Below are 15,800 nucleotides of genomic sequence, written 5' to 3' on the forward strand. Positions count from 1 at the left end.
TCGAAGAGGTTAAACAACTCCAAGGTAAGAAATCGATGTCATAAATATCAACAAATATAAACACGTAATCTGTTTTAAGGATTTATAAATATATTTCTTCCATGGAACTGGCAACAGGGCAGATTACTTATCCTACTTATTTCTAGATTTCGTTTATGGTGTTTCAATGTACGGCTAATCTTATCAATATTATATTTTATTAGATTTTGTAGCATTTCTTGCTAAGCTGCATTTATTTAGTTAAACTTGCTCTAAAATATAATAAGAATTAATTTATGACGTATGTGTGTCTAACAGTTTTCTGCATTAACATTTAGTTTAAATCGTTGAGAAGGACGCATCCATAACACATACGTATTTATATATAACGATTTTTTTTTTTTGTATTTTCAGCACATTTTTGTATGATTGCTTTAAAAATCTACGGTAAATAAATTACAAATATAACTTGTAATTACAATATGAATAAAACATATCAAAAGGGAGTTGCACATTTCTTAAGAGTGGCGTGAGTCAGTCATCAGATCGTTGTTGTTATGCGCGGTAATATGGGTGGTGTGGTTGCAGGTAATTGTAAACTAGTGGCCGCCTAACACCAATTCCCACTGCAGCAGCTGAAACAGAATTCGAAATATCAAAAACAAAATATCAATTTCAATATATTTTGCTTTGATGTATATTTTTAATAAATTATACGCTAATTTAATAATGCTTATATTTAGAACTTTTTGATAGGCGCCTGCCGGTCGAATATAGTCAATAAATCCAGATTAGTAAACCAAAGTTAGTTTCAGAGAATAAAATTAATTTCCATTTTAGCAGGCAGTAAACAATAAAATATGTTTATCTTTTACCATTAGTGGTCTTACTACTAGTAGGACAGAGTTCATGATTTTGTTAAACCAAAAAGACTGCTTGAATTTTTATTTGTATCAATCAACCCTGAATGAAAAATAGTAAAATGTTCTTTCAAATATAGTATGTTTATCGTTTAGGTTACGTTACGAGTTAGAAAGTAAGAAAGAATTAAATCCGGGTGTAACCGCACATTTTAAACTCTCCTAATCTGCAAAGATCAAAGCCGGGGCTTTGAGGTGTTACAAAACTCTATATCAAACAAGAAAAAACGTTAAATTCGGCTGCATCGAAGCTACAAGTATAATACGTATTTTTTATGGCGTAAAAGGGTATAAAAAGAAAAGTATCTTGATTTTGATTGGTCAGTGTAAAAGGCAACTATATGCTATAATGGTTCGATCTGAACAATTACTTCGGAAATTGTAGCGATACTTTAGATAATCATATATGCCGATTTTCGTAAAGAAATCTTATAAATACAATAACAAATAAACAGGTTTTTCATCCAAAGCCTTGAGTTTGATCGATCAGTGTGTATGGCAGCTACATATGTACATATAGGCTAGAGTGTTCCGACGTGAACAATTTCTTTTGAGATTGTAGCGATGGCAAATTTCATTAAGAGAAGGTCAAAAAATAAAGTTTTCCATACAAAGACTTGATGCGATCGTTCAATTTGTATGGAAGCTATATGCGGCTCTGACAAATGAGCAAATTGGTGAGAAAAGGACGTGTGCAAAATTTAAGGTCGATATCTCGAAAACTGAGGGTAGTACAATATAATGTAAATGCAATGTATATATATTTTATACCATCAGTAAGTAGAAATTTCAACATATATAAAGCTTACTGACTTTTTTCGGTTTTAATTCAAAATAGAAACGGCTGAAACTCTAAATATATATATAAATTTTCACCAATCTCCGTCTGTATATACGCGAAGTTATCCCTCAGATTTTGAGGTATCGTTCTGACATTTTGCACACGTCCGCCGAAATCCGACCTCTATAGCATACTTATATCTGCCATTCAAACTGATTGAAAATCAAGAGAAAGACCTTCGTATCAAGCAATGTGACTGAAAAGAGCCAGCAAAACGTTTTCCGTTAGATGCAAAGGGGTGACCGGTTAAATTTACAGATTTATAGTTTAGATAGTTATATATATACCATAGTTGCCTTAAGAAATGTAAGATCCCAATCACATCACAAAGCTTTGATGAATTAAAAATAATTATAAGTTTTTGCTTTCTACGTTACCCTGAAAGCGATATGTTTGAAAGGCTGAAAGGGATTTCACTGCTTTCAACTTTGAATAACAAATATTGGATTTTTCTGAATAGAATGATGATAATGAAATCAATTTCCTTTGTGTATGCACAGATTTCAACTCTTTACTTAAACCAATATAGGTATACTACCGAAAAGGGTAAGGAAATTATCCTAATAAGAGTCTGAAACGGTTTTCCGAAGGCCCTTACTATATATTTCATACATATGTATACTCTCGAATAAAATTTCAATAATGAAAAATAAATTTGTCGAAAGAACATATATACATATGTACATATATATGGATAAAGTAAAAGGTAAAGCGAAGTGAATTTATTTTTGTACTCTTTCAACAAATTGCTACAGAGTATAATAGTTTGTTCACCTAACGGTGTTATATATAGACGAGTTGAAATCCGAAATCTGTTCGTCCGTGCAAGCAATAACTTGAGTAAAAATTGAGATATCTTAATGAAACTTGATACTCGTATTCCTTGGCAAAAAAAGTGAGGACAAGTTCGTAGATGAACGGAATCGGACCATCCAACGCCATTAATCGAAAATCTATAAATTGCCATAACTAAGCCGCAAATTAAGATACAAGACCGTTATTTGTGTACAACGAATCGCAATAATGAGGGGGACCTGTGATTGAACAATTTTTTAAAACTGGCTTCGCACCCTATTAGGCTTAATGTGATTTGCACAAGAAATATCATTCTGACTCCTATAGCGACAGCGGGTGAAATCAGCTAATAATCACGCCCACTCCTCCCATAATGATTTTGTTAAAAATTACTAAAACTAAGATAAATCAATAACGAAATGCGTCAGAGACATTCAGTTTTACATTTGAGAAGACAAAAAAGGGCTTTATAGGAGCAGAGGTCAAAATTGGACAATGGGCATGGCATCGCCACATTTAGGTGATCTCACGTATATCCGAATCTACTCAACCAATTTCATCTCATAGTGTGCGAAATCAGACGGTAACCACGCCTGCATCCCATATAACACATTTTAATATTCCATCTGATTTTTTCACTTTTTAGTATTAGTACAAATCAAGCACTAATTAATATATCGGGATTCAAATTTGCACGAATTTTTCTTTTCAGGTATGCCATCACAGGTCCAAAAATTTCCAAATCGAACCCTAACTAATCAAGCCCCCAGATACCGGATATAAGGACCTCCGAGTCGAAAGCTGATTTTTCGCCAAATATATCGCTAAAACTGTGACATATATAACTGAAACTCGGGGAAAATGTTTGTTTGATAATAATATACCCTATGACCTTGAAGATAAGTTAATATGATAGCAAATTTGACTTTAGTACATTCAGGATTTCGTCGAACAATTAAGTTTATCCCTTTCGCATTTTTTTTTTTATATCACCTCTCAAGGTATTTAGCCGACTTTGATCCTTGCAAGTTGCAAGAGTATGAAATGTTTTTTACACCCGAATTTATCCCTTCCTTACTCGTTTTCATAATAATTTTCTGAACCTAAATACTTCTCCGGCTTTTGTGCCCATTATTTTTAGCATCTCTATAAACCAATTAAATAATGGTGGGAGTGGATATTGATTGTTGTAAGGTTTTATAAACTAACGAAACTAAATTTAGTTGCACATACATACATAAGTAGTATAAACTTGAGCTATTATAGTGGGCAGTGGATTACTGTAATTGTTCTCCGGTTAATGGACGTCGTCTCGGGTACTACTGATATTATAAAGTTTAACATAATATTCAAAAACATTACTGATTGATCAAGAGCAAGTTAAAACCTAATTATTTGCAATTTACCAGATAATGGCGAAATACATTACTTGTCCAATTAATTCACAAATATTAAAAGCCAAATGCAACCCTGTGAAGTGCGATCTTTCTATAAGAAAATGAACATGTCTGCATAGTTACGAAATATCATCACAAAATAATAACAGAATCTGGGATAGATTGCCGTAAATGGTCAGAAATATAAAATGAACTCGGAACCTTTTGCCACAGAATATAATAGTGTTTTTCACCTAAAGGTTGTTTCTATCGCCCAAAACTAAACAAGATATATGTGGGTGACGAGAAGGTTTGATATCCGTATTTCTGTCTGTCCATTAAAGAAAAATGAAAACGAGCTTTAGCTGACTTATAAATTAACATATAAAACTGTCGCTTATATATCAAATGTACATACATTTGAAAATATCCTCCAAAAATTTGAAGTTGATTCGGCAAATGGTTTCGGTTGCTCAAAACTTTACCTAAACGCGTTTTTCCCCAAACACTGAAAATAAGTGTCGGTGAGGAAAAGTTGGCTATATTGTAGTTTGGTACCGAAAATTGGTGAAATTGTTACATGAATTAACGCAATATAGTGCAACAGTTCCTTAGTTAATAGGCCTAGCAGAGTTATTTCCCTGGCAACAAACTTGGAGTATTATTTTCTAACATTTATATTTAATGACTAAAAACAACAAATCGGCACGGGATATTGCCAAAACACTTATGTTTGGTCACCGATCCCTTTGCAAGTTTAAAAAAGACACAATATTAGCTCTCGTGGTCCGTCACAATCACAACACGTCTGCTGCCTCAAGGATGCGGGAGGTATTATCTAACGAATCGAAAATTTATGGGTTCTCCTGAAAAAACAGTTGGCTAGAACACAAAACCTTCCATCTCTGAAACCGCATACATGCGGATTGAGACAAGATTCCACGCGAGGATATATAGATGTAACAAGATGCATTTTTATATATTTTGTAGATATACATACATAAACGCCATTGCTGTCTTGTGGCTCCGGAGTTAATTTTTACTTGGTTTTACTAATAGTATTCTAGGTCAGGTTAAGATAAATTGTCTAATACTAAATATACAAGTATTGTGCCATCCCTAACTTATGAATTTCAGCTCCACTCAACCCAACACCGCCTTGCACCAAAATGAGCCAAGATATGCAAAATAAAGTACAAAGTTTATGGAAAAGCCTGTTTATTATTCTAACTTAAATTTATCTTCTTCCTTGACCGATTGTAAAATATATACCATACACACGTATATACATACATATGCAAGTTTGGCTAGTTAACTATATGAAAGGTTATGAACACTTCCTGATTTCTTATTCAGTTGCATGCCCAAAAACTCGAACGTATCTTTAATATTCTCCTTCTCATTGAATATATCGTCTTCGCCTAATTCCAACTCATTCTGTTCTTCTTCTTCATTTGTGGCCGCTGCTGCAGCCAAAGCCACTTTTACAGCTATTTGTTCGTCATTGCGTCGGCGCCAATTCTGGTTGCGCATCAATAATTCATTATAACGAGTTGGCTTAAACGGATGCCCGTGAAATGTTCGCTTAAATGGACTATTAACGGAGCGTAGTGGCATTCGCCAGCCAACTGGGATATGTAATTGAATGCAAGCGAAAGGTAGGAAAATCGCAAACATACACATATTGTCAAGGTCGACCTCTAATGGTTGCCAGGCTAAGTATACTCACTTTTTCCCAACCAGGAATCCTCGCGCTTTACTTTCGGTCCCAAATGTACCGCATTCAGCGCAGCCAACACCTGTGTACTGTTTTGCATATCAGCAATATTGTGATGTAAACTGCTTTCTGCAGCGAGATTTTCGATACCTGAATGCCCGACGCCGTGGTGTTGCATGGGGGCTGCGGCTAATTGCAATCCGGCAGGGTACATTTCACCGCCCGATGCCATTTCGGGGTGCATGCCGTAATCCATGCTGTATGGCATCATGTACGGTGTGTGCTCAGGGAATTGATACATCATTCTGTATTGCAGTGAAGGAAATTTAATTACATTCATGTAAACCTTAGCAAAGTAGTAATAGCCAAATATGTGTGAAGCACTGTGCAAATATGTAAAATTATGCGAAGATACTCACTTTTCCGAGGCATTATCCATAAGCTTTTTAACAATAACCATTGCTGCTACTATAAATGCTAATTTGGAGACGGCTAATGCTTTGAGCGTCAGCAAACCGACTGCTTTTGCAGCTACCATAGTCCATCCAAATGTGGTTGCAGCTAAATACATTGGTATGTACATTTGGAATTGCTTTTTGTCCTTTTCCTGTTTCTGTTTGCGGAATCGCCCATGAAGACCACCACCACCGCCATTACCCCCTCCTCCTCCCATCATACCGCCAACACCATTGCCACCGCCAATACCTGAACCACCACCTAAACTGCTAAGAAGACCTTCTCCACCACCTCCACCGCCGCCGCCTAGGCCACCTCGACCTGCAAATAACAAATTAAATTTACAAGTAATTTCATAAAAGAAAGAAAGACTGTCCTTTTATAGTTTTACCGTACTTAACAGCTATATGATATTCATTAATATTGTAGTATTAGTGCCAGGAACGATACCAAAATTATTTTGTCATAAAATCACATTATGCTAAACGAATTAATTTTGCTGAAATTTATTCGCATTGCATAAAGCCAACCATATATCGCGATATAATTTAATTCGACTAACAAAGGCTAGGTAAGGATCTACGGAGCCTTATTATAACGGGTGATCCAAGTAGAAGTACCTTTTTCAATAGCCTTTTTTGACAGATCACGTGTGAGTCATGTCAAGCTGTTAAGTTATTTTTTGTAAGTATTGTTCGGCATTTCATCATGAAAAGTCTTACACAAATTGTTCAACTATATTACGAAAATTCACTTCCTGTAAAGAATGTGTTTCGCGCGATTTGCTGAACTTATGGTCAACATAGTCGGCCTACTGAGCGTATGCAACACCATCACCCATTTTGAGACCCAGCATTCTTTACTGGATAATATTCGACCCACTATACCACGTCCAGCACGTAATAAAGAAAATATAGCGGCTGTAGCCGTTCGTAGCCACTTCGGCCTGACACATGGAACGACTTGGCGCACTTTACGTCGAGATCTTAAATTGAAAGCGTACAAAATACAGCTTGTGCAAGAACTGAAGCCGCTCGACCTTCCCAAGCGACATCGCTTCGCTCTATGGAGTGTTGAAAAGTTAAAAAAAGATCCGACATTTTCGAGATAAATTTTGTTCAGCGATGAGTCCCATTTCTGGGTAATGCAAAATTGCGGCATTTCGGACAAGGAGCAACCTGAAGAGATTCAAGAGCAGCCACTTCGTCCAGAAAAACCACGGCATGGTGTGGTATGTAGGCCGGTGGAATCATCGGTCTATATTTCTTTAAAATTAAGCCAGTGAGACTGTCAATGGCGACCGTTATCGTAACTGCCCATTTGATGCCTAAAACTGAAGCTCGTGATCACGGCGACAGTTGGTTTCACATGACGGCACCACTTTCCACAAATCGCATTAATCAATGGATTTATTGAGAGAACACTTCGGTGAGTAGATAATTTCACGTTTTGGACCGTTCGATTGGCCATCAAGATCGTGCGATATCACACCGTTAGACTTTTTCCTGTGGGGATATGTAATATCTAAAGTCTATGCAGACAATCGAGTCAGGCCTTGGACACGCGTGTCATTCGCCAGTTACCAGTCGAAATTCTCGAACGGGTCATCGAAAATTGGACTCAACGGATAAACCATCTGAGACGTAGCGCATAATTTTTTTTGCTGTCATTCAAACTGAAATATCAAATCAATTCGTTGTATGGAAAGTTCTTTTATTTGACAAGGTATCTTGAAGAAGAAAGACAGTAAAGTAATGATAGAGTAGATGTGATTCATCAAAACTACAAGTAGATCAACCTCGTAGATTAATAAAAGTGCCAGCAATAGACGGTAATACGAATAAGAAATCGATTTTTGTAAGAGAAAGAATTACAGACATACAAAGTTCTCTTCACTTTGCGAAGTAATTTATCACTTCGCATGTATTTTATCCATATATCTATTATATTATTTTTTTTTAAACCGTTTGAACCCATTATATTGTAGCAGCAAACAATCTGGTCTACTGTGATTATCATCATTATACTTGTACAAATATACGGGGAGAATTTCCCAAAATTTTGAATTAATGCAATGACGAAATTTTCCAAAATTTTCCGGAACGAACAACTACATATAGCATAAAGCTGCCATTCAAACTGAACGATTAAAGTTCTTGCATGGAAGCTTCTTTATTTGTGAAGGGTATTCTAGCTTGGGTAGAACCCAAGTTAAAGTTTTTTATTGCCTTCATTTGATGAGAAGTAATTAAAACTATTGGCACTATGCCTATGCCTACTATCTTTAATTGTGAAAAAACTTTATCGTGTACTTTATCAACGCAAATTTCTTGCAACATGTTGTACAGAGTACAATAGTTTTGTTCAAATGAAAACAAAAAAGTATAGACGACCGCATTATGCTGGTTGTTTAGGCAGAGCAATGGGGATTCTTTTTTTTTTTTTTTGATGCATTAGGTGCAAAACATTCCTTATTTCGCTACTTCTTTCTGATATATGATCAAGAAATGACATCGCAATGGCCGTTGTATCATCTGGCATCACAGCACCTTTATTAAAGGGAAGTAGAACAGCTCATTTAACATATAAGCCTTCAAACATTCAAAATAACCCAGATGCAGTGTGCAACATAAAAACACAATCGTCCATGGTCACAGTGCTGAAACGGTGAGAAATTAACAATTTGAATGAATGCACAGTGACAAACTTTTTGGCGGCACTCTCTAGCTCCTCTCAGGTGATTTCAGACAGACACTCCACGTTCAACGTAAGCTGATTAAAAAAACGCTTGCTTAAAATAAGTGCGACTGTGTCGTAATGTTGAAAAAATACAACTGACAGAGAACATGTGCGTTTATATACTTCGAGATGCATCTGCCAAAACTTTCTTAAAACAATTGTTCATATTAGCAATGGAAAACTAGCTGTATATTAAAATACTGCCGACAGAAAATTACGGATTTCTGCATAATCTTCAACTCAGAAAATACTCTCATCGATAATATTCCCGATGTACACACAATATAGAAGATTGACTGGCAGAAAGATTGATTTCGGCAGTAAAAACTGTGGACGTCAATGGGTTAAATTCAAGAATAAGGCAGTCATTGTCAGGGGACTTGGTGAAATATAAATCTATTGATGCTGTTTGCGATGCCAACGAAGCTGTGAATTATCCAATTGAGTTTTTGAATTCATTAGATATGCCGGGCTTGCCACCACATCATTTACAACTGAACGTTGGATCTTATTATTTGGATTCGTAATTTAAACCCACCACAGCTTTGCAATGGCACAAGATTAGTTATTAAAAAATTAAAGACAAACATTAACGAAGGCACCATTTTGAATCGAAAGTTTCGAGGCGAAAATGTATTGATGCCACGAATACCTATGACTCTTTCAGATGTATCAATTGAATTTAAGCGCGCGTGAGCAAACCATCCAGTTTTTTTGTATTCTCTGAAGACAGACTGACAAAAAATATTGTACATTCAGCGATAAGCCACATTATGTATAAAGCACTTATTTTCATAATAATATAACACATTAAAATAGCAATAAAAAACGTTCGTATAATTTTTTTTTTTTTCACAATATACCAAATATGGGAACTCTCACCCTTCTGATTTACATAGTTTAGAATATATCTACATATATATCTATTTAATGATTGAAATGGACATTTTCTTTTTGGTTAAAAATATGTGAGAATATTTCGCTTTACATTATGTGATCTTATGATATCGGACCATATCTTTCCGAGCACTTATAAAATGAATACTCTAATTTCGGTTAATATTTCTGATAATAAGGAAGATACATATCCTAGTGAAACCAATCACGCGTGTGGCCTATGTGTAACGTTTATTTGATACAAAAAATACAAACATGATTCTACTATATTTTCCAAAGTACCATTTGCGCCGATTTTAGATAAAAGAATATGGCGAAAAGGCCCGGTAAGGGAAAAGTTACTGAATTAATGCGTAGTGCCAAACCTTAAAGTTTATGTATCTAAAAGTGTAGTTACAACTATATATTTTAAGTTTATTTTCATATAATAATTGTATGGACATACTCGTATGTGTAGCACAAACATGATTCTAGCATTTATATCTAACTAATTTTAATCGGAAATCCATTTATTTACGGGATAAAACTCGATCAGATACTTTTGTATTACGCACCCAAATTTATATTTTTTGTCATATAAGTTAATTACATGACACTATGACATACTTATATTTATATAAAAGATTTATGAATCATTCTTGTTATATATGAAAATTTTATAGGAATGTCTCCTACCTAAATAGTGAAAGCTGAAATTACTGATATGAAACGAGATATCAAAAAATTTTTGTACATTTTTTCAAGCATGTCTGCCTAAATCTTTCCATGAAGAAAAAGTTATATCCAAATGTTTATATAACTATCTGATGTACTCAACTTTTCAATTCAAATATCCTCGCAAGGGAAACGACGAAATAGAAGTCTGCTATTCATCCAAAAATATTATAAAGCTAAAATAAGCTCTAATAATTTCAACATTAGATAACGCAAAGTAATACTGAATCAATGAACACTTAAAGAACTACTCATCGTGCATCAACAATAAAAAAGTATAGTCTACTCTAGTAAAAAGTAAAGTCTTAGCCAAATACTCTAAAATACCTCCAAATAAGACCAAATCTTCCATCTGAATGTATTTTTAGATAACGGTATAATTTTTATAAAAACAAAAGGACTTTTTCCGATGTACTGATTTTATTTGACCATTTCAGAGACCGCCGATTGAAGGTGTGCGAAATAGTAGGCATCTCAAAAGTCCGTATTTATTTTTCTTTTTTCTTTTTTCTTTTATCATTTATCATAGAAAAAAAAACACTACACCGTGACAATGTATCGGCTCACATCTCCGCCATAGCCCAATTGTTTGTACAAGGTTACCAATTACTGCCTCATCCGCTATATTCTCCATATTTGGCTCTATGCAACTTCTTTTTTGTTTCTAAAATTCGAAAAGGCACTTAAACGGGTAGATTGTCACCGCTTTGAATGCTTACTTTGAAAAGCTCGTGAATGAATTTTCCACACGGGTTAAAGCAATTCAAGACTTCTGTTTAGAAAAATTCGTTTTCAAAATTTGCGTGTTTCTATACTATACGAGGGTGGTTTCAATCTACACAAGGAAATAAAAATACTCTTAATTCTGCGTTTCATTAAGTAGAACAAGCTAAACATGACCACTAAAATGTCTAAAGATATCGTCTAGCTATTGTGATACATCACGAATGAGTTTCAAAACTAGAGCCGAGATGTTTGTGGTGCTGTATAATAAATTGAGTATTGTTTCATAGAAATGGTCTAAATTACACACTGAAGACGGAAGGCTGCTCCTAGCGGATTTGTGTATACACAATTTTGAAATGTGGGACTAAACGAAAGGAATTGAGAAAACGTTATCTTTCGAACTAAACACAAACTTCAAAAGAATAAAATATAGTCGATGATGGTTCAACATTACTTAATGATTTACAGATTGACTCAAACACGCCGCTCTGATAATTCGGTCTTTGCTCTTGATCTAGGATAGAAGAATTATTTAAAAATTTAGTTCTCTTGATCAAACTTCGTACACTTGTATTAAAAATTAAGAGGAATCAAACAGTTCTCACTACTATCGCTTCAGAGAAAATTCTTCAAAACTGCTGTACTAGTTATCTTATTATACTAAAAACAGGATAACAATATGATCATTACTAGAAAACTCTGAGTCAAACTGCTAGCGTGATCCTGCAAATTTTAGCTTTTAAACGCTGGTTTTATATTGCCCTAACAACTTTTTGTGAAAATTGTTAAAATAAGACCACAAACATTTCTCTCTACAAATATATTATATATATGCCTGAACAGGGTATATTAAGTTTGTAACACCCGGAAGGAAACTTCGAAGACCCTATAAACTATATATAATATATAAAATTTATCAACATGATGAGCTGAGTCGATTTAGCCATGTCCGTCTGTCTAGAAATATGCAAACTAATCCCTCAGTTTTTCAGATGTCGACGTCATTTTAGCCTCGAGAAGCTGCTCCTTTGCCGGAAACGTCGACATCGGACCACTATAGCATATAGCTGCCATGCAAACTAAACAATCATAATTAAGTCTTTGTACGGAAAAATTTTTCATTTGACGAAATATATTCATGAAATTTCGGATACGATTTTATTAAAGGCAATGGTGTAATCTTCGGGGAAATTGTTAAGCTGCCATACAAACTGACCCATCAAAATCAATATTTTGTATTTGTGAAGGGCATTAGGAAAGGGCTGCACCGAAGTTAACGTTTTTTCTTGCTTATAATAAAATGAAATAATTTATTGCACTCATAAGCCGTATATAATTTCGTTGTTGTTATAGTTGTAATTCTTCCGTTAAAAGACATGATAATAATTATTCAGGAAAAATATTTACTCTCTTTATTTTTACTAAATTATTACTTCTGTTAGTATTTTCGCTTGTAGCTTTGTTTTTTTACGTTTACGCAACTTCACACTTTTTAAGATACGTGCTAATAAATCACTTTTGCACTTTAACACTTTAATATTAATAATCACTCTATTCTTACTCCTAAAACACTGCAAAACTACCTTGACTACCGCTCGCCTTCTTCAGCAACGCAATTTCAATGTAATTGTCATCATCCTCCGCGCGTTGCACGCTGAACACCATCGGCCCCACTGGTATACGTATAGCATTTCCACCAATAAAATCAACAAAACTCGAAATGCCACGGCCCGTTGCGACCTTACCAAATTTTTCTTTGTGCTTATCTCCCACTGGTGGCAACTTTGCCAAATCCATGAAACCCAAGCTAATGGTCTCGCCGTGCTTGTAAGCTTGCAACATGTCACTGGCTAGTGTATGAAGGCAACTGGCATTATTCGCACATTGCCAAGACATTTTTTCCGAAAAGTCCCTTTTTGCGCTGACATTTGACTTCTGACGTGTAGGCTGTTGCTTTTTATAGTTTGGCTCATTAGCCGCAACGGACTCTGCCTCCTCTGTCTCTGCTTCGCCTTCACCAATGGCATTACTATTGCCACTTGCAACCGATGATAGCGCACGCGAATGCAATGCTGATCGCACAGCGGAAATTTGCACGCAAAGAACAAGCCACAAACAGAATCCCGAAGCTGCGATCGCCCGTTTATTCGAGTATGACATTCTGCCGAATTTTCAATTTTTTATATTGACGAATAATGGCAATTTTCTCTGATTGTAACTTTATACGAGTATGTTCGTATTTATATTATATTGTGAGCACATCTATTGTCTACACTGACCGTTAATGTAACGCAAATGTCCTTGACATTGGACGCCGCGGCTGCACATTCGCCACCACTGTTGCACCACTTTTCGGACAGTTTTCGAGCCAAGACTATATGGAGTTATGTCGATAGAACGCGAGCACGAATGTATTTTGCGGCAAAATGCGATGTCGACTAAACACTCGACTGGGCATGCAACATGGTTTTATTGTCTTTGCGAGCCAATAAGACCGTACAGATTTATCTGCCCCTGCTCCTATGTGCATAGGAACGTTTCGCATTTGTATTTAAGTATGTATGTGTATGTAATTGTATATTAATTAGACAGTAATTTAGATACCATTTTTCTTTGTTGCAATCTTCGCACTTATCATGTGTAATTTCTATGCTTTTAATATTCACTTACACCGCCTTGGCATTTGTGGCGCCTTTTGTTTTTGCAAGCATATCGGCTAACATATCTGCAATTCGCAAGTATCAAATATTAGTGCGGCATGCAATATGTGGTATGTAGCAAACAGCACTAGCAATCATGAGCATTCATCACATTAGCATTGACTGCCATACCAATATGTAACAACATCCAATGCCAAGGTGTACCCCCTGGCGCGCGCTTATGAATGATGTTGGCTCTATCACGAACACCGTCACTTTCAGTCAGTCACACAACACCTACTAAATGCCACACACAGCAATACGTTCGTAGCCGTTGCCTGTCGCAGATTATTAGCTCTTTGCTGTGCAAATGTGTAGCTAGTTACATATTGTGCTCGTGGTGTTGCATGCGAACAGTACGTATATTGCTGTGCGGCTTCGGTGCGTCGGCTCTGCGCTGCTCATTTTCTCCTTAATTCGTTTAGATAGAGGCAAGGAGGAAAGTGTGCCTGCATCCAAATCGCAGATCATTAAGTGAAAAGGGGTTGCAGTTGAATACTATCAGAAGTAGAACTGAGGTAATCAGGCAAGATAATTAGAAACACCAAGTTGTAGTGACATGTGTTGCCCACATTTCAAAAAATGTTCTGTGCCACAACTGCAGATAAAATCCTATTCAATTAGCTTGGTTTTACGTTAAACCGGTTTCTAATAAGGATATAAGTGTAGCGGTGGTATATCAGCCGAGATCAGCTGGAGTCATTTTCGAGGGGTTATGAGAACTCGCTTGTCTACGCAGATATGATCGTTCAAAAAAAAAAACGAATAATGATTTATGATAAATTTCGGGGTTTTCTGATTACAAGACATAATTACCCTGGCTATACAAGATTATCTGTATTTATGTTAATTTTCTTTTCAATGCCGCTAAAGTATTAGTACTGTAGACCAATTATGTGTGCTGTTATGCATGATTAAAACTTATGGAAATATGATTATATATATAGATAAAGTATAGTGATTATAAGGCAACGTAAACTACGGAATTTTTCTTCTTTTAAATACGCGTTTTCATTTAAACCACAAGTTTACATCTCCGCATCTTTCAGTGAGAAGAAAAACCGCAAATATTGTACACATCATATACTCAATGTCACGTAAGTAATGATGTTGCCCGAAAACTCTGTAATTGGGAAATACAGAGGGATAAAAAATAACTTTGTATACCTTCAATACGCTATTTCATAAATGCGATTTCCTCTCCTTAATTTATGATATTTTTTTGTTGAAGATTAAATTTGTTGAAGGTCGGCCTTTCTCATTCCTTATAATCATTTATTTTGATCTCAAACAATGGTAAGCACTCAAAAACAAAACTTTAGTACGATGGTGTGGCCTCAATCAATTGGTAACAGTTTAACTCTAAATAAACAACTCAAAACTATATGGCTTCTCGGCTTATTGTAAAGAAAATTCGACACTCGAATGTGCATATACTAGAGTGTGGTATAAGTAATATCAGCCAACATTAAAGAGGTGCCACTCCTATTAAAAATAGTGACCCGTCCTTCCTGCTGCTTGCAGAAACCTTGTTGTTGTGTTAATTCGCACATTTATGGTATGTATCGCACTTCTCACTATGGTTACTCTTAGACGAAAATATAAGTACTAAGGTAAGACACATTTCTGGCAGAATCTATCTCGAAATTCTATAGGTTATGCAAATGAAATAATCAGTATTGCGACAAATTATACAAAATCCGCCAAAAAAACTAAGAACTTAATTCAAAGATAAGCCTCACAGCCATCTTACTAGCCTCTCTGTATCTTTCGGGTACCCGAATTTAGACATTTGCTTTGAGGAACAAAAGAGCATCTCGTTCATTGCCATTATCAGGAATATTGCAGAGGTACCTTTATTACTTACAAATGTACATGGATTGAAGTAGATCAAGGAGGCAGTCTGAAATTTTAAGGGAAGGTATATCACTTCTTTCTTTG

General features: G+C 35.5%; 1 protein-coding gene across 2 annotated transcripts; it reads right to left on the reverse strand.

Annotated features, from left to right (window-relative positions):
• Positions 1-68: 68 nt before the first annotated feature.
• On the reverse strand, positions 69-13,531 carry Osi4 (Osiris 4). Of its 2 annotated transcripts, none has more exons than XM_036378384.2 (4): positions 12,744-13,531; positions 6,048-6,405; positions 5,641-5,933; positions 69-614 (listed from the first exon to the last, which is right to left on the reverse strand). In XM_036378384.2, the coding sequence occupies exons 1-4, from the start codon at positions 13,318-13,320 to the stop codon at positions 535-537; spliced, it is 1,308 nt and encodes a 435-aa protein (XP_036234277.2). In that variant the 5' UTR covers positions 13,321-13,531; the 3' UTR covers positions 69-534. The 2 variants fall into 2 exon arrangements, with proteins under 2 accessions (XP_036234277.2, XP_014095149.3); XM_014239674.3 differs by lacking the exon at positions 69-614 and adding an exon at positions 4,991-5,539.
• Between the last annotated feature and the right edge of the window lie 2,269 nt (positions 13,532-15,800).

The sequence above is a fragment of the Bactrocera oleae genome, chromosome 2, assembly GCF_042242935.1.
Source record: "Bactrocera oleae isolate idBacOlea1 chromosome 2, idBacOlea1, whole genome shotgun sequence".
In the NCBI taxonomy this organism is placed as follows: domain Eukaryota; kingdom Metazoa; phylum Arthropoda; class Insecta; order Diptera; family Tephritidae; genus Bactrocera; species Bactrocera oleae.

Excerpts from the sequence above, each read along its gene's own strand:
- Osi4 (XM_014239674.3), bottom strand. The coding sequence starts at position 13,320 with ATGTCATACTCGAATAAACGGGCGATCGCAGCTTCGGGATTCTGTTTG. Across the intron at positions 6,406-12,743 it reads GAAGGCGAGCGGTAGTCAAG|GTCGAGGTGGCCTAGGCGGC; the intron begins GTAGTTTTGCAG and ends TGTTATTTGCAG. Across the intron at positions 5,934-6,047 it reads ATGGATAATGCCTCGGAAAA|AATGATGTATCAATTCCCTG; the intron begins GTGAGTATCTTC and ends ACTGCAATACAG.